This window comes from Eretmochelys imbricata, chromosome 14 (assembly GCF_965152235.1).
Source record: "Eretmochelys imbricata isolate rEreImb1 chromosome 14, rEreImb1.hap1, whole genome shotgun sequence".
NCBI classification, from domain to species: Eukaryota; Metazoa; Chordata; order Testudines; family Cheloniidae; genus Eretmochelys; species Eretmochelys imbricata.
The window spans coordinates 36,750,962-36,768,776 of NC_135585.1; the positions used below are offsets into that span (position 1 = coordinate 36,750,962).

Here is a 17,815-nt window from a genome sequence, read left to right on the forward strand (position 1 = left end):
AGGGACAAACCATCCCAATGAGTCGAAAGAATAGTAAATATGGCAGGCGACCAGCTTGGCTTAACGGTGAAATCCTAGCGGATCTTAAACATAAAAAAGAAGCTTACAAGAAGTGGAAGGTTGGACATATGACCAGGGAAGAGTATAAAAATATAGCTCGGGCATGTAGGAATGAAATCAGGATGGCCAAATCGCACCTGGAGCTGCAGCTAGCGAGAGATGTCAAGAGTAACAAGAAGGGTTTCTTCAGGTATGTTGGCAACAAGAAGAAAGCCAAGGAAAGTGTGGGCCCCTTACTGAATGAGGGAGGCAACCTAGTGACAGAGGATGTGGAAAAAGCTAATGTACTCAATGCTTTTTTTGCCTCTGTTTTCACTAACAAGGTCAGCTCCCAGACTGCTGCGCTGGGCATCACAAAATGGGGAAGAGATGGCCAGCCCTCTGTGGAGATAGAGGTGGTTAGGGACTATTTAGAAAAGCTGGACGTGCACAAGTCCATGGGGCCGGACGAGTTGCATCCGAGAGTGCTGAAGGAATTGGCGGCTGTGATTGCAGAGCCATTGGCCATTATCTTTGAAAACTCGTGGCGAACGGGGGAAGTCCCGGATGACTGGAAAAAGGCTAATGTAGTGCCAATCTTTAAAAAAGGGAAGAAGGAGGATCCTGGGAACTACAGGCCAGTCAGCCTCACCTCAGTCCCTGGAAAAATCATGGAGCAGGTCCTCAAAGAATCAATCCTGAAGCACTTACATGAGAGGAAAGTGATCAGGAACAGCCAGCATGGATTCACCAAGGGAAGGTCATGCCTGACTAATCTAATCGCCTTTTATCATGAGATTACTGGTTCTGTGGATGAAGGGAAAGCAGTGGATGTATTGTTTCTTGACTTTAGCAAAGCTTTTGACACGGTCTCCCACAGTATTCTTGTCAGCAAGTTAAGGAAGTATGGGCTGGATGAATGCACTATAAGGTGGGTAGAAAGCTGGCTAGATTGTCGGGCTCAACGGGTAGTGATCAATGGCTCCATGTCTAGTTGGCAGCCGGTGTCAAGTGGAGTGCCCCAGGGGTTGGTCCTGGGGCCGGTTTTGTTCAATATCTTCATAAATGATCTGGAGGATGGTGTGGATTGCACTCTCAGCAAATTTGCGGACGATACTAAACTGGGAGGAGTGGTAGATACGCTGGAGGGGAGGGATAGGATACAGAAGGACCTAGACAAATTGGAGGATTGGGCCAAAAGAAATCTGATGAGGTTCAATAAGGATAAGTGCAGGGTCCTGCACTTAGGACGGAAGAATCCAATGCACCGCTACAGACTAGGGACCGAATGGCTAGGCAGCAGTTCTGCGGAAAAGGACCTAGGGGTGACAGTCGACGAGAAGCTGGATATGAGTCAGCAGTGTGCCCTTGTTGCCAAGAAGGCCAATGGCATTTTGGGATGTATAAGTAGGGGCATAGTGAGCAGATCGAGGGACGTGATCGTCCCCCTCTATTCGACATTGGTGAGGCCTCATCTGGAGTACTGTGTCCAGTTTTGGGCCCCACACTACAAGAAGGATGTGGATAAATTGGAGAGAGTCCAGCGAAGGGCAACAAAAATGATTAGGGGTCTAGAACACATGACTTATGAGGAGAGGCTGAGGGAGCTGGGATTGTTTAGCCTGCAGAAGAGAAGAATGAGGGGGGATTTGATAGCTGCTTTCAACTACCTGAAAGGGGGTTCCAAAGAGGATGGCTCTAGACTGTTCTCAATGGTAGCAGATGACAGAACGAGGAGTAATGGTCTCAAGTTGCAGTGGGGGAGGTTTAGATTGGATATTAGGAAAAACTTTTTCACTAAGAGGGTGGTGAAACACTGGAATGCGTTGCCTAGGGAGGTGGTGGAATCTCCTTCCTTGGAAGTTTTTAAGGTCAGGCTTGACAAAGCCCTGGCTGGGATGATTTAACTGGGAATTGGTCCTGCTTCGAGCAGGGGGTTGGACTAGATGACTTTCAGGGGTCCCTTCCAACCCTGATATTCTATGATTCTATGATTCTATGCTGGCATGGTACTATTTAAAAGGGAGCGCGCATTAGGATTTATGGCATTTAGAAGGCACCTTTAATACTTAACATCTCAGCGATTCTTGGGGCACTTTGGAGGCTCTTGTGGCTGCAAAACAATCAGCTGGTGGCTGCATTTGAGAAATGCTGTTCTGGAGTCTAAACGAACAAGGCCTTCCCTTCTCTCATTTCCCCAGCGTGTGGCTGAGACTCCTACTCATGAGATCACTCCCTCTCAGCTGCAGAGAAAAGCTTGACAATGTGACCCTGAGTTTAAAGGTTCAAAAGCAGAAGGCACATACGAAGAATCCACAGTTTAAACGAGACACACTTAATGCTTGAGGGCCCCGCTGCCTGATTTTGAGATCCTGGCCAGGCTGACGAATGGGGACTTGGCTCGTTCAAGTAGGTGTGAGTTGGATCAGTGTCACTTCTAGGAATCTCATTTCGAGCCCCCTTCCAGTGCAGTCTCTTTTCCCATCACATACACCTCAGGTTTGCTACAGATCCACCGTCTTTCCATGTAGCACGGTGAGCTGCTGACCCCTTTCTCGTTGTTAAGATACGCCCAGTCACCTCCTCCTCTTATCTGAAACCTGCAACACAGAAGCCAGGGAGCTGCAGTCAGGCAGAGGCCGGGCATTTCACACCAGTCCCAGCCAGGGGAGCCGTTCTCCACAGTGCAGGCCTGAGTGCGGAGCAGCTACTCTCCCAGCCCCTCAGGAGCAGAGCTCAGGACAGCGGGGGCTTTGCAGAACCGCTGACCGTTCGTGACCCTCTAGGCTGAGCAGCCCACAGGGGTGCTGGAGAATGGAAAGTCCCCAGCAGGACGGAGAGAATTTGTTAGACTGATTGTCAAAAGGGACCGGTCCTCTAACAAGAGGGGCAGACCAGAACCAGACGACCAAGCAGGAAAAGCGGGGGGCAGGAGGGATCTCACTTCCTTGAAACACACGGAGCAGAACCAAGATGACACTGAAAGAGGAAATTGCATTCAGGGGTTTCCTTTTCCATTGATCTATAACTCTTGAGCTTTCCATTGGGAATGGGGGAAAAAGAGAGTGTTGAAGAAGTTCCTTTGTGAAAGCATGTGTGCCTTGTTTGTAATCCTCACGTGACCCTCCCAGAGTTCATCTGGAGTGGAGGGTGGAGCTCTAGGGACAACATGCCTCTCGGGAGGTTTGGGAGGGTTCAGACCTGGTTTTGGGTCCTACAGCAGATGATCTGCAGGGTCCCACCTCCTAAGGAGGGAACCAGACAGGGAGTCTGTACCCCAGGAGAGGGCCATAGAGGCCCAAACTCGGGACAGTGTCTGGAGGCTATTCAGACCCAGTGAGGCTGGAAGCAGGTGGGATCCAAAGGTTGGGTCCAATACAGCAGAATGGGGACTGTCCATTGGGGAGCCCTGACCCAGCGCCATAACAGCCTGAGTTTTCAAAGTACTGAAGTAACCCAGACCAGGGAAGTGGGGGGTCTCCATCCCCCTCTAATGGCTGGCCTGCATAAGAGCTTTATCAGTCGGGGGGGGAGGGGGGTTCAGTTAAAGAAGTGGATTCTTTCGCTCCTATGGCAGAGGCTCATGCTTCTAGTGCTGAATTCCGGGGTTCAAACCCTGCTCCGGGCTCAAGGTTTTGTGATCACACTTGGAGCCCACTGAAACCCATCGCGGGGTGTTGGCTGGGCAACCATCACTACTGTACCCCGTTCCAGTGGGAGCCCCAGGCGTCCAGCACCTGTGAACCGCAGGCTCCTTTAACATCGGTGCCTTGCTGCAGATTCAGAGGCCTCACCAGCCAAGTCACTCAAACCTGCCGGCTGAAATCCCCAGCGGGACCTGCACCTGCCATGCACTGCTCGACATGCTGCCCTCTCTAGCAGCCACTGTTAACCTGAGCTCCCTGCTGCCTCCTTTCCGCAGGGGGGGTCAGACACCCCAGGGACCTTGCTGAAGAGGGCTGGGGGAGAACAGCGAGTGTCCCAGCTGAAATCCCAGCGGGCTGCGAGGGCACCTCTGGCTATGGCGGGCTCTGTCTCCGGCCCAGCTCCGTGCTGCGGGGAGGAGCCGAGAGTTCAGGGACACGCCGGCTCCCATCGGTCTCTGATACACGCAGGATGCAAATGGACCAGGGTTGTGTCTGGTTGTTTCACTAGCACTGAATGGTGGATCTACCTGAGCTCAAACAGCTCAGACACCAGAATCCCCAAGCCCAGGGAATTAGTAAAAAGGGGCGAGAGAGACTCACAGGTGGTTGAATTCGGGGCCGTTGGTCCATTTCCAGGGCTGACCCTGCTCCCTCCGGAGGCCGATCCAGTGGTCACGAAAATCCTTATGGTGCAGCAGGAACGCCTTAAAGAAAGCTGAGGGACAGCAGGTATCAGCCCCAGCTCCAGTGCTTCCCCACCCCCACCCCCAGGGCTCTGTGCTGCAGAGAATCCCAGTCGCATATTCATAGAATATCAGGGTTGGAAGGGACCTCAGGAGATCTTCTTGTCCCACCTCCATCCCCAATTAGATCATCCAACAGATGTTTGCCCCATATCCCTAAATGGCCCCCTCAGGAATTGAACTCACAACCCTGGGTTTAGCAGGCCAGTGCTCAAACCACTGAGCTATCCCTCCCCCCATATTGAAGGGTGCTCAGTTTATTTTCGGTGGGGGGGCGGTGTTTCCCCTCCCTTTTGCAAAGTACAAGATCACCCAGGCAGTATTAACCCTCCCCCTGCACAGAGCAGCCCCACCCCGGTGCTCCCAGTCACCCGCACCCCAAGCCCCCTGGGCTGGGGGCAGCTGCTGGGTCTGAGATCTCTGCAGAGAGTCTCTTCTCACAGATCAGCCCCCGCTCACCACAGCAAGGCAGGAGGAGGGAGCGAGTCAAGCTGAAGTGGGAGGGGTCAATGTGAGAGGATCCCCTCCTCCCCCGCCTCCTCAGCTGGCTGCTCCTTTCCCATCCCCACAACAGGAGCACTGGCTGGGTTCTCAGTCCCCCTCCAGCAGCCAGCAGGCCAGGAGATGCCTGAGCCAGCCCTACCCTAGGCAGAAGCTGTCTCCCTATTTGGGGAGCGGGGAGTGGAGAATGGGCAATCCCTGTGATCACACACTGACAGTAGGGCCCTGGGCCCAGCCAGGGCTGGGATTCAGATCCTGGAAGTTCATTCACCCCGGCCTCCCAGCACGGGAGGGGGCAGAGCTGCTCCTCACCCCGCACGGGCAGAGCCCAGGTCCTACTGCAGCAGCCGCCGCTGAGACAAGGCCAGTGTCTGGCAATTCGAGATCTCTCACCATTTCCTGCTCACTGTCGATCCCAGCCAGGGAGGCACCCGGGGCAGAGCAGCGGCTCTGGCTGTCGGTCCAGCTCCCTTCCCTCTCGGAGAAATAGTAGCATTTCCCTCGGTATCCGACCCAGCTGTCTGGGCACGAGGGTCCAGCAGGGGGGCACAGATCAGCTGATGAAAGCTTAGATGCCAGCACTGAGAATGAGACAGTCACACGGAGGGTAAGAGTTGCACCTAGAATTGGGCATTTGACTGGTACAAAAATTGGTCAATTGACCAGTCAAATGTGTCAGATAGTGGTCAGATATTTTAAAATACTAAATTTATCAGAACAGTAACTAAAAAGAGCAAGACGTCATTGTCTCCAGTAGGTTTAGCTTTAGATAGATACGGATCTATCTAATTTTTTTAAAAAAATGTACTTCATTGACAGGTTTCAGAGTAATAGCCGTGTTAGTCTGTATTCGCCAAAAGAAAAGGAGGACTTGTGGCACCTTAGAGACTAACCAATTTATTTGAGCATGAGCTTTCGTGAGCTACAGCTCACTTCATTGGATGCATATTCCACGGTATGCATCCGATGAAGTGAGCTGTAGCTCACGAAAGTTCATGCACAAATAAATTGGTTAGTCTCTAAGGTGCCACAAGTACTCCTGTACTTCATTGAGTTATTTTAACTCAGAAAAAAAAGGCAAAACACTGAAACCAAGTTCTGAAAAACACCAGTGAGGCTCCAAGGCGCAATCCGAAAGGCAGGCTGCCTCCTACAACCAGGGCTCTCGCTGGAGCATTTGATTGCGGCCAAACAGGCAGTCAATTGACCGGCTTGCCAAGCCTACTGGGATCCCCAGCTGGGGCTGGTCCAGGGCAATCAGACGCAGGGGGACGGAGGCGTTTGTCACAGTAAATTTGCCTGGCAAGAAGGATTCCAGGGACACTCCCAGCCTGGGAGGGACTGACACAGCTCAGAGCATTTCACCCCAGGCACAAGATCAACAGCTGGACCTTCAACCTCGCAACAAACAGCAGGTGAACAACTGAGAAGAACGTGGGCACTTTCATTCCGGGACATGAAAGCCACAAGGGGGTGCCAGAAACCACAGCCACGGGAAGTGACCTGTTGCACTGTGGGCCAGGAATGATGTAACTTTATTCACCTCCTACCTGCAGACTTTTCTTTCCCCAAACACAGCAGCAAGAAAGGCACTTTCTGGAAGCCCTCACGGCAGTGTAACCCTTTCAGAGCCATGAAAGAGCAGCAGTGGGGTCACCCATAAGTGACACCAAAGAGGATTTGAAAGGCCTGTCTAGTTGAGAGGAGTCGGACTCAAACCCCTCCAGACATTTTTGAGCACATCACTTTTCTTTGCACCACAGTAACTCGGTAGCTGGTTTTCAAGCCTTCCCATGTGGCTGGCGCTCAGAGTGGAACAGACACTCTGAGTCGGGAAGAGTTAGGAAACGTGGCAGCGGTGATCAGAAAACGAGCATGTGTTCACCTCACGCACAAGGCATGTCTGACCCTGGAGATTTCACTGTCCAGTGTACGGTAGCCAACAGCCCTCCCCTACTGAACTGAGCAGAGAAGTCAGTGATTAACAGTTGATGGCACAGGCTGTCTCCACCATCCATCTCCAGGTCAGATGCCACATGTTCTGCAGAGCTCCCTGCACCTGCAGGTGTATAACCAACCCTAAGCTCACAGATTCCCACCTTACACAGCGAGAGTCAATGCTGCCCATTGCAACAGCCTGCCATTACAGCAGGGAGCTGGGATTCAGGGCCCATCTGTATCCGAGCAATCTGCACCGGTATAATCACAGTGACACAGTGATATCAGGACAAACACCTCCTGGAGATGCGCTGGAGCAGTGCGGCTCGCTCTGGTAACTTCCTGCAGCGAACTGCACCAAGGCAAGCTGCTTTGTGCACCAGTGCAGTGCGTCTCCTTTAGCGGTTTGCACCAATTCAACTGCACGGATGTCATGACATCGGCACAGAGGATTCCTAATGCAGACAGACCTGGATTCAATCCCCTCTGCCAGCTGCTAAACCCTCCTTGGGCCTAGTGACCAGATCCCAGGGCAGTAGAGAAATCCCTCCCCCGACAGTCTCCAGCACCCCCTGCCCCAGACGATGAGGGGATACAGCAGGGTTCATGTTCACGGCAAACAGAAGCCCTCTGCACGAGCACACGCCGTCTGTGCAGCTGGGGGGAGCGAATGGTGCTACGGGAGCCTTCATGGCCACGCTCAGCGATTGGGGGGTTTCCACACTGCGCTGGTGGAGGGGTCTAGACTGAGTTCTCCGGCTCCTTTCAATAACACGGCAGCACCTGCCGCCCGGCCACAGGCGTGACCTGAAGATCCAGGAAGGCCAGGCTGGTAACCTCAGAGCAACACAGGGAAGGCAAAGGGCTCAGGGTTGCACTGCACCCTGTCCCACTGGACACCCTGGTCAGGGACTGCTTCACGGCGCGTGGCAAACGTGACTTGGACCCAAAGTGCTCAGAGATGGGCTGGGGGGGCTAATGTCAGTCAGATCATCCCGACACAGAGAGTGCCCAGGTGCAGGGGTCTGGGAGGGAGCAGGAGGAGGGTTGGGGAGGAACATCCCCCAGGAATCCTCTGTCCCAGGAGCAGAAGCCAGACAGGCCGGGAGGAGAGAGGGACCGTGGCAGGCCACGGGGAATGGGATGCACGGAGATCGTAGATGGAGGGGAAGGGAGCAGGGCGGAAGCTGGGAACTCACCTGCCAGAGCAATGATGGCAGCGATCAAAGCAGACGATACAACTCTCAGTGCAACCACAACTCCACAGGTTGGGCTTTTCTGGCAGTTCCAAGGAGGGTCTGAAACAGAAAGACCCGTCAGGCAGGGCTGGGAGGACACGTCTCACTGACAGCACCAGGGCTGGAGCTGCCCTGGAACAGGCACCGTTCTGTCGATTGCTCCTTCCCTCAGACGCTCTGGGAGAGGAGCCCAGAGGGTCAGGCAGACCCCCCCCCACCCCCAAGGGCAGATGGAGGGTCCATGGCTCCCCAGAGCTGCCCTGGGGCTGTTACCAAGATCCGGCTCTGGGTGGGTAGCAGGGCCTCAGAGCAGCAGCCGGGCCATGGTAAGAGCCGCAGCTGTGGGAACTACAGACCCTCCCCCTGCTCTGGGCAGGGAGCCTGCGGGGAGGGATACGGACCAGGGGCTGCTCTCGGCCCCTCACCCCAGGCAAGTGGAGGGTCATCCACGGCTCCCTGCAACTGCTTGGACTCCAGCTGCCAGCCAGAGACGGGGTGGGGAGGACCTCAGGGGGAAGAGAACGGGGAGGGGCAGGGCCAGTGACAAAAAGTGGGAGGGCCATGCCCCCTTCCAGCACCCCGGGCAGTCTCAGTGTCTCTCTCCAGCCTGCTCCCAGGCAGAGATGCCCCATTACCTGGGTTCCCTCCAGTCTCCCGATGTCCATTGCCATTAAACACAACTCCTGCAGCGGGTCTTCGCTCTCAGCAGCCCCAGCTGCTGGCCCCATCGTCTCTCTCAGCGACACTCAGGCCACAGACGCTGCAGCAGGTGCTGGGCTGGGGTCGGCTCCTCTCGGTCTGAGTGAGTCCGATTTGGCAGCAGCAAAGCTGAGGCGCAGGTCCTGGCCCTGGCTCCCCGTCCCTGCTCCAGGCTCTCCAGCCGATCTGAAACCGAGACGGACCAAGCAGGACAGGTCAGGGGTCGGGGAGGCGATTTGTGGTTTCTCGTTCCCTGCCCAGCAGCCCAACCCCCTGCCAGAGGCGGTGCCATGATGATTAAAACTCCTTCACTCCCATGGGCCCCTCCGCCCCCCAGGGCCTCAGAGACCTGATCTGCTACAGGCCCCGCTCACCCGTGACAGGCACTCAGCTTGGGGGTGGGGGAGAAGACCCTCCTCTCTCACACAATCCTCCTGGAAGTAAGTGTGAGTCGGATATCAGAAGGGGTGGGGATGGGGCTCAAAACAGCCCTGTCCCTAACCCAGCCCCCTCCTTGAAGGACAGGACTTGAACCAGTGTCCTGCGCTCCTCTGCCCAGCCCCTCCTTTCCCTTCTGGGGGGGGGCTCTCCCGAACCCCCCGCCCTTCGGCCTGGGGCCCGCCCCCCAAATCGCCCCCCTTTGGCACAGAATCCCCGCCCTTCGGCCAAGGACCAGCCGCCGCGCTGCCCTCCCCATGCGGTCCCCAGGCACTGCCCGAGCCCCGCCCCCCATTCGGATCCCCACCTCGATTTGGTCCCCAGCCCCCGCCCGAGCTCGGCCCCCATTTGGAGCCCCGCCCCCCATGCGGTCCCCAGCCCCAAGCCCGAGCCCCTCCACCCATTCGGGCCCCAGCCCCTCCCCCTCCAGTCCCTGGCCCCTCCCCCTACGGTCCCCAGCCCTGAGCCCCGCTCCCCATTCGGGCTCTGGCCCCGAGCCCTCCCCATTCGGTCCCTTCCCCCTCTGGGCCTCCGATCCCGCCCCATTCGGTCCCCAGCCCCTCCCCCTCCGGGTCCCCGGCCCGCCCCCTCCCCATTCGGGCCCGTGGTCCCCCCTCGCCCCAGCCCGGCTGTGGCTGGAACCAGCCCGCAAACCCCGCCGCGTGGTGAGCGAGCCACCGCCGAGCAGCCAGCAGCACCCACCGGCCCGGGGACCGGGAGCGTCTCACTCCGCAGGAAGAGCGCCCGGCGCCGAAGCAGGGGGAAGGAGCTGAGGTCCCACCAGCCAGGCTCGACCCCGTTACCCGCTAAGTTTGCAGCCAATCAGAGCCGACCTAAGAGAACAGCTGAGCCTTCGGTTCCCAAGTTTCATCACAACAAGGGCCAGTCCCCGCCCTCAGTCCCGCCTCCATTTAACCCAGCTCCCCCTGCTCTATTGCATCCGACACAAACTGCTTGTCTTCGCTTTCAAGGCCCTTCCCGTACTGTCCTCTCCCAACCGGACATCTCTCATTCACCGTCCCAAGGTGTTGACTCCCACCTCCAAAACTGTATCTATGCAAACTGAGGCACCTATCCTCCTTTCAGGTATTTTGTTCATCCCTTGACTGGTGACACATGTGAACCACCCCCCGCCCTTCGGCCCGGGGCCCGCCCCCCGAATCACCCCCCTTTTGCCCAGAATCCCCGCCCTTCGGCCACGAACTGGGCCCCGCCGCCGCGCTGCCCTCCCCCCCCGAGCCCCGCCCCGCATTCGGGCCCCAGCCCCGAGCCCCAGCCCTCCGGTCCTGAGCCCTCCCCCTGCCCATTCGGTCCCCAGCCCCTCCCCCTCCGGGCTCCCGCCCGAGCCCCCCCGCCCCCGCATTCGGGCCCGCAGTCCCCCCTCGCCCCAGCCCGGCTGTGGCTGGAACCGGCCCGCAAATCCCACCGCGCAGCGAGCGAGCCACCGCCGAGCAGCCAGCAGCACCCACCCACCCGCGGCCGGGGCAGGGAACCCTGGGACCCGGAGCGTCTCACCCACGGGAACAGTGCCCGGCGCCACAGCCGGGGGAAGGAGCTGAGGTCCCACCAGCCAGGCGGGCTCGCAGCCGGATCGCGCCGGGTGAGTTCGCAGCCACAGAGCGGCCGAAGAGCAACCGGCGTCCCTGTGACCACTGCACCAGCTTTGTTTCCACGTGGGTCTGAAGAGCGGAAACGTCAGTGCCTGGGTGTCACAACAGCGGCCGATCCCCGCCCTCAGCCCAGGCTCCATTTAACCACTGGACTCCCGGCCGCTCCACTCCCCACAAATCTTCCCCCTCTCTCCCGGGCTGGCCTGGTGCCCGAGCGGCGTCCCGCCGCACCAGGCAAAGCTCCAATCGGGGCTCACTCCTCGCCCTTCCTGGCCTGCCCGCCCTGCCCGCCCTCCTCCTGAAACCTTGTCCTCCTCTGCCCTCCCCTGCTCCCCCCACCCCTCTGATCGCTGCTTCCCCCTCCTTCCAGCTCTCCGGGGCCCTTCCACAGGCTCTGTCCTTGGTCCCCTGGGGCTGACCAAATAGTATATAAACACATAGGGCGGGGAGGGTCCTCAATGGTTTGTTTCAGTGTAACAATGTGTTACAAGGAGCGGGGAGGTCTTGAAAAAAAAAAAACACCAGTAAATGTGACATGGTTTATGGCCAGCCTCCCTCTTCTGTTCTCTTCTCCCTCTGCCCCTCCTCTCTGGGTTGTCTCCTCTGTAAACACAAATTCAACTCCCCTCTGGATGCTGACAACTCACCCATTTGCCTCTCTGCACCAGCCCCATCTCCTGCTGGCCAAATGAACACCTCAGCCTGTCTCTGGGACATCTCCTTGTGCCTACCTAGCTGTCAGCTCAAGCCCAACATGGCTAAAGCAGAGCTCTCTGTCTCTCCCCTCCTGTCCAAGCCCTCTCTATTACCTCCTTTCTCCATCGCTGTGGACAACGCCAGCATCCTGCCTGTCACTCAGGCTCATAACCTGTCATCTTCCACTTACACCTCTCTCTAGGTCAGGGGTGGGCAAACTTTTTGGCCCAAGGGCCACATCAGGGTTGCAAAACAGCATGGGGGGCTGGGTAGGGAAGGCTGTGACTCCCCAAGTAGCCTGGCCCCCACCCCCTATCCACCCCCTCCCACTTCCCACCCCCTGACTGACCCCCATCCCTAACCGCCCCCTCTGGGACCCCAACCCCTAACCAACCCCTGTCCCCTGAGTGCCCCGACCCCTATCCACACCCCTGCTCCCTGACAGCCTCCCCCCCAGGAATCCCACACCTATCCAACCCCCCCGTTCCCCATCCCCTGACCGCCCAACCCAGAAACTGCACCCCATCCAACCCCCCCCCCCACCCGCTTACCACGCTGCTCAGAGCAGCAGGAGCTCGCAGCCCCACCGCCCGGTAGGAGCAGCGGGCCAGAGCGCTGGCGGCTCAGTGAGGTGAGGCTGCAGGGGCGGGGGGACAGCAGGGGAGGGACCGGGGGCTAGCCTCCCCTGCCGGGAGCTCAGGGCCCGGGCCGGACAGTCCCGCAGGCCGGATGTGGCCCGCGGGCCGTTCTTTGCCCACCTCTGCTCTAGGTCCTCACATCCAGGGCTGTGCTTAAGTCTTGTGGAGTTTTCCTGCATAACATCTCTAAGATACAGCCTTTCCTCTCCATCCACACAGCTAAAATTCCCATCGAGGCTCTGATCACATCACATCTCAGTTACCGCCACATGCTTCTCTTCTCCCTCTTGCCCAGCTCAGATCCATTCAGAATATTGCTGCAAGCTGCAAAGATCATTCTCCTAGTCCACTGCTTTCACCATGTCACCGCTCTTTGCATCCCTCCACTGGCTCCCCCTTCTCTATTGCATCAAACAGAAGCTGCTTGTCTTCGCTTTCAAGGCCCTTCCTGTACTGTCCTCTCCCAGCCTGACATATCTCATTCACTCTACCAAGGGGTTGACTCCCACCTCCAATCGGTCCATGCTGCCAGCAACACCCACTTGTTAAATTTTCAGACAACCCCATTCGTGCTTTCTGCCACATGCCCTTCATGCTCGGGAGGAGAGCCCCTTAAACATTTGCAAACCTACCTCATTATCCATCTCCAATTCCCAAATCAAAGCTCTTCTTTGCCCTGAGGTCTACCAAAAATTCAACAGCCTGTCTCCTGGGGTGCTGAGACCACTGCCTATCATACCGACTAATACAGTCTCATTATTTCCTTCCACTCCCCTGTCTGTCTGTCTGTCTGTCTCCATCTCTCTCTTGTCTTATACTTAGATTGTCAACTCTTTGGGGCAGGGACTGTCTTTTGTACTATTTTGTACAGCACCTAGCACAATCGGGTCCTGATCCATGACTGGGGCTTCTTTGTGCTACAGTAATACAAATAACACAGGCTAGAGAATGCCACTATTATGGCTTCAGTGCCCTCCCCCCACCACCACCAAAAAGCAGCAAAACAAAAACAAAAAAATCAACCTCCCAGCTCAAAAAGTATGTGTTTACATTCAGCTGGCGAACTCAATGTAAACTACTAGTAGAGGTGAGGGAGAGGTGTCTTTTACCTGGATGTAGCTAGTCCGGGAATGCTATATGCTCAGCCTGGAATTTACCTGGACAAGTGACACAGAGGTTAAAGCCACCGGTGCCTTGTCTCCACTAGGATTGTACATCAAGTTAGCTATCTTCGTGTAAACACACTTTTGCAGTGAAGACCATGCCTGGGAGACTCCGACCTCAAGCCCCTAACTTCTGGTTGAGCTAGACATTATTTGCAACCTTTTAAGAGCCCACTGATTGAAAGAGGTTAAACACACACAACATTTCTCCATTTTATCCTTGTGCAACTGACAGCACTCTGCAGTGTCGTCAGTTTCACTGCTTCCCCCAGAGAAGCATTCACCAAATCTTTGGAAGCTGTGCACTGCTTCAGGACAATACAATCAGTCATATCTCTGACCCCCCACACCCTCCACATGTGTATTCCTAAAGACCTAATCCTCTTTATTTATACCTCTTCTGTACCCCTCTAAGGAGTGCTTCATACACAGCCCCAGGGGAAGGGGAGGGCAAATGAGTGCACCCCACACTCAGAGAGACACTGACCTGGGAGCGATTTCTAGACACGGTTGGAAATCTTTTCCAAAGGAAGGATTGTCTGTAGAAAAGGGACTATTTTTGGAATGCAAGGGTTTTTCGTGAAAGATTGTCAAGACTATAGGAATTTCCTGGTTTCACAATATTGTTCTGACACTTTTAAAATCAATCTTTTGTTCACTACATACTCTCTTCCATGCCTCCACCCCCTTTAACCCAAAACCTGAGTTTGTTCTAAGTGAAAAAATGCAACTAAAAATGTTTGCAAAAACGTTGATATACATTTAAACATTTGATGAGTCCCACCCCAGAGATGGCTGCATTTCGGCACTGGATGAGCGATCGCTGCGCTTTGTTACTATATGGCTGTCAACCAGCTGCTGCACCCAACCCCAGAGGCAGTTATATTTCAGTACTTGGCAAGCAATCCCTGGGCAACCTTGCTGCATGGCTATTGCCAGCTGCCCCAACCCAGAGGTGGCTGCATTTCATGCACTGGGGCTGTGATATACCATAGGGATTAGGCAAGCTGAGGACTCAGAAGTAGACCTAAAAAACCTGTATCTATGGAAACTGAGGCAGTAACACACCTATCCTCCTTTCAGGTATTTTGTTCATCCCTTTCCTGGTGACACATGTGAAACTGGATCATACCAGCTTCAGTGTAGAGACCATGCAGTTCTAACTAAGTGTCTCTACAGCACCTAGCACAGCTCTTCAGGGCAGAGACAGTCTCTTACTACACACAGATACAGCACCGAGCACAATGGGACTCTGTTCTGCTGGGAACCATAAATCACTGAACATTAAATCCCACCAAATGAGGGTAAATCCATCCTCATCATCGTATCCACTCATTATACTCCACACCTGAACATAGCCATTATATGAATAATATACACCCATATCTCAATGTCTGTACTTTGACCCGTTAAGCTTTTACCCCCAATCGGGGACATTGCAGATTATGTATTCCTTACGCCATCTGTTCCTAAACCAAATTTCGCACCCCTTGAGAATCTGTACCTTATTCCCTGATAACCAGAAACTTCTGTGCTTAAACTCTGTACCGTTTTCTTTTTACTTCAACATCATCTTAATAAAATTATTAAATCTGCAAATAATAGTACATCATTCATGTGTCCTGGGAGGCCCTTTAGCCCACCTTTGGGGGCTGCAAAAACAACAATAGGGCTGCTGCAATATCAGGGTCTCCCAAATAACCTCTGATCTCCACCCAAGCCCGTGTCCCCCTTTGCAGAGCAGGGGGTTGGGAGTCAGTTTCTCAAGCCACTGCTACGTAGGAAGATCACAGCTTACCTCGTGCAGGGACTCCATGGCTGCAGCACTCCTTGCAGGTCAGGTCCCTGCTCCATGTCCCCCTCTCTGTGCATTAGCAGAGGGGGGAGCCCAAACTCCCCTCTTCACACACATCATGTCTTCCCCCATTGCTAGTGCAAGGAAAAACCTGCGAAAAAAGCCAGCCGCAAGGGGACTGCAATATACACAGGGGCGTGGCCATATACTATATTAGCATACTGATCCTGGATTGGACAAGGCACCAAGAGCCATAACTACATCCGCTGTTGAAATGAATGAAACTTTACCGGCGTGGCGGGACATTTGTAATGACACTGATCAGATTAGCACAAAGTGCGCCAAATCCCTTAAAGGGGACCGAGCTCTTTAATTTACCCCTCCTACGTGTGCAGCAGGGAACAGACAGCATGGGCCATTGCAGTGTCTAACAACCTGCCACAGTGGTAAAGGACCCAGGGGGTCAAGCACGTGATTTAGAGCCATGATAGGAGCCTCCTGGCTCATGGCCACTTCTTGCTTGCTGGTTGCCAGAAGCCAAAGAGGACCAGAGCATGCAGATTATACACTGCAGTCAGGCAATGACCAAAACCTGCTGGATTATGCAGGGCCCATGGCTGGCTGGCTGCAGGGCTGGGACAAAGACCCAGGCTGGGCTTACAGCCGCGTTGCAGCCACTTGACCTAGGGGGCAGTGTGTGGGAAGCGGGGGAGCGAGAGAGGCTGCTGGGGCTTGCAGGCTGAGGCCCTGATTCCAGGCAGATGTGGGGCGCTGGTTTAGGTTACATGGTGCATGGAGGGGGGCTAGGCTGAAGGGTGCAATCTGACCCTCCAGCCCCCCATCAGTGTTTCACCTCTCAGAGGTCCATATTGATTCCAGGGGCCGTGACTGCGGAGTTCATTCCCAGCTCTGGGGTTTCTTTATCACAGTCGCTGGGGGCTGCTCCCACCTTCCCTCCCTGATTCTTTCGGTTTTTCTTCTTCTCCCTCCTCTCTTCTCTCTCTTTCCTTCTCCAGTTCCTGCTTCTACCCCAGTTCTTTCTCTCCCCCGTCCCCTTCCTGTGTTTCTCCTGTTCCCCCTTTTCTCAATCCTCCCTCCTTCCTTTCCTCACCTCAATGTCAATCTCTCTCCTCCCCCACACTCTGCCCCAGTGTTCTCCCCAAACCCTTTCCTGAGTCTGCTCTGCATGCAGCCCATTCTCTGGGTGTGGGGATAGGAGGCTTTCAAGGGGAACCCTGCTCTCTGTGATGAGCAGTGTGCTGTCCTTTGGTTTCCAGTGGACATTTTGTGCTACGGTTGTTACAGCCAGAAACCTTCCCTAATACTCTGTTTACATGGCTATCAACGCCACACCACCCTCCCCTCCTCCTCCTCCTGTGCCCCCTGGCCCTGAGCTGGGAGGGACCCCAGATCCCACCCAGAAATGGCGGTTACAGGGTTTGAGTTTTCTCACGCTGTTTTCAAAGATCAGTCTGACTCCACTTCATGAATTGTCCATTTCCCTCCCCCCGCCCACAGGAGGAACTGAATTGAAACAAGAAACAAACAAAAAAACAGGAGGACTTGTGGCACCTTAGAGACTAACCAATTTATTTGAGCATAAGCTTTCGTGAGCTACAGCTCACTTCATCGGAGTGTAACTCACGAAAGCTCATGCTCAAATAAATTGGTTAGTCTCTAAGGTGCCACAAGTCCTCCTTTTCTTTTTGCGAATACAGACTAACACGGCTGCTACTCTAAAAGAAACAAAAAGGATCAATCAGCTCCACACGCTGCCAACTCATTTGCGGAGGGGTTTGGAGGCAAGGGGACCCGCTCCCCAGCCTGGCATAAGGGGCCCCTGATCTCGAGCGGGGGATGGGTCTGTCTCTCACTGTGTCTCTGTGCAGCGCTCAGTACAATGCAGCCCTGACCTCAAGAGCTGAGCTCTAGGTGCTACCATAACACTCACAGTCATTTATAAGTGAACCAACTGCCTCTCCTTCAAGGCCCGGAAAGGGTTAAATTTCACACACTGATTTTGAGTCTCTCTCTTGTTTAACCCGTCTCCTCCCGCGAGAAACAAACCCCCCCTCCCCCTTAAATAAACGGTGAATCACGTTCTAGCAGTGTCTGGAGTTAGTGTCTAACAGTCTGGGGCATGCAGTTCTTGTGGCACCGCACCACATGCCCACTGCCTGCCACTGAGTGAAAATTACAGCACTTTTCCAAGCCATTCACCTCCCTTTTAATACCCACAGGTTCATTCTGAAAGTTTTTTTTTTTTAAATTTGTTTAATGAAGCCATCACAGTCTCTTTAGCACATTAATAAGCCTGATATTTCCCAGCTGCTTAGGAGAGAATCTGATCAGACTTTCTGCCCCCTTATTTATTATTATGATGATTTTGTATTACATCAGCTCTTAGGAGCCCCATGCATGGACCAGGGTTGTGCAAGGTGCTGTACAAACCCAGAACACAAAGCCAGTCCCTGCCCCTTGTGCGAGAGTGGCACTGTTAGCCCCATGTGGGATTGATGGTAGGAATCATTCCCTTTGAGGTGGGTGAGACTGGAGGAGGAAGGTAGCTGGGTCCATAAGCGTGTGCCATGAACACAGCTGTGCAGGAAAGGAACAAACCGTGGATCAGGGTTTTAAAAATCAGTGTAGAATAAAGGATTAGATGAAAAG

At 54.8% G+C, this 17,815-nt stretch overlaps 2 protein-coding genes across 2 annotated transcripts in view; one reads left to right on the forward strand and one right to left on the reverse strand.

Moving 5' to 3' along the window:
• Window positions 1–17,815, forward strand: part of LOC144273992 (uncharacterized) — a 552,201-nt gene that overhangs the window by 366,550 nt on the left and 167,836 nt on the right. The gene's annotated exons all lie outside the window — the stretch shown is intronic.
• On the reverse strand, window positions 1,986–8,552 carry LOC144274856 (C-type lectin domain family 2 member D2-like). The gene is made up of 5 exons (XM_077833958.1): window positions 8,504–8,552; window positions 8,068–8,166; window positions 5,324–5,511; window positions 4,287–4,401; window positions 1,986–2,639 (listed from the first exon to the last, which is right to left on the reverse strand). The coding sequence occupies exons 1-5, from the start codon at window positions 8,550–8,552 to the stop codon at window positions 2,629–2,631; spliced, it is 462 nt and encodes a 153-aa protein (XP_077690084.1). The 3' UTR covers window positions 1,986–2,628.

What these genes read in the sequence shown, in the direction of transcription:
- LOC144274856 (XM_077833958.1), bottom strand. Translation starts at nt 8,552, where the DNA reads ATGACCCTCCACTTGCCTGGGGTGAGGGGCCGAGAGCAGCCCCTGGTC. An exon ending in TGCCATCATTGCTCTGGCAG is followed by an intron (nt 5,512 to 8,067) that starts GTGAGTTCCCAG and finishes TCTCATTCTCAG; the next exon opens with TGCTGGCATCTAAGCTTTCA. An exon ending in TCGACAGTGAGCAGGAAATG is followed by an intron (nt 4,402 to 5,323) that starts GTGAGAGATCTC and finishes GCTGTCCCTCAG; the next exon opens with CTTTCTTTAAGGCGTTCCTG.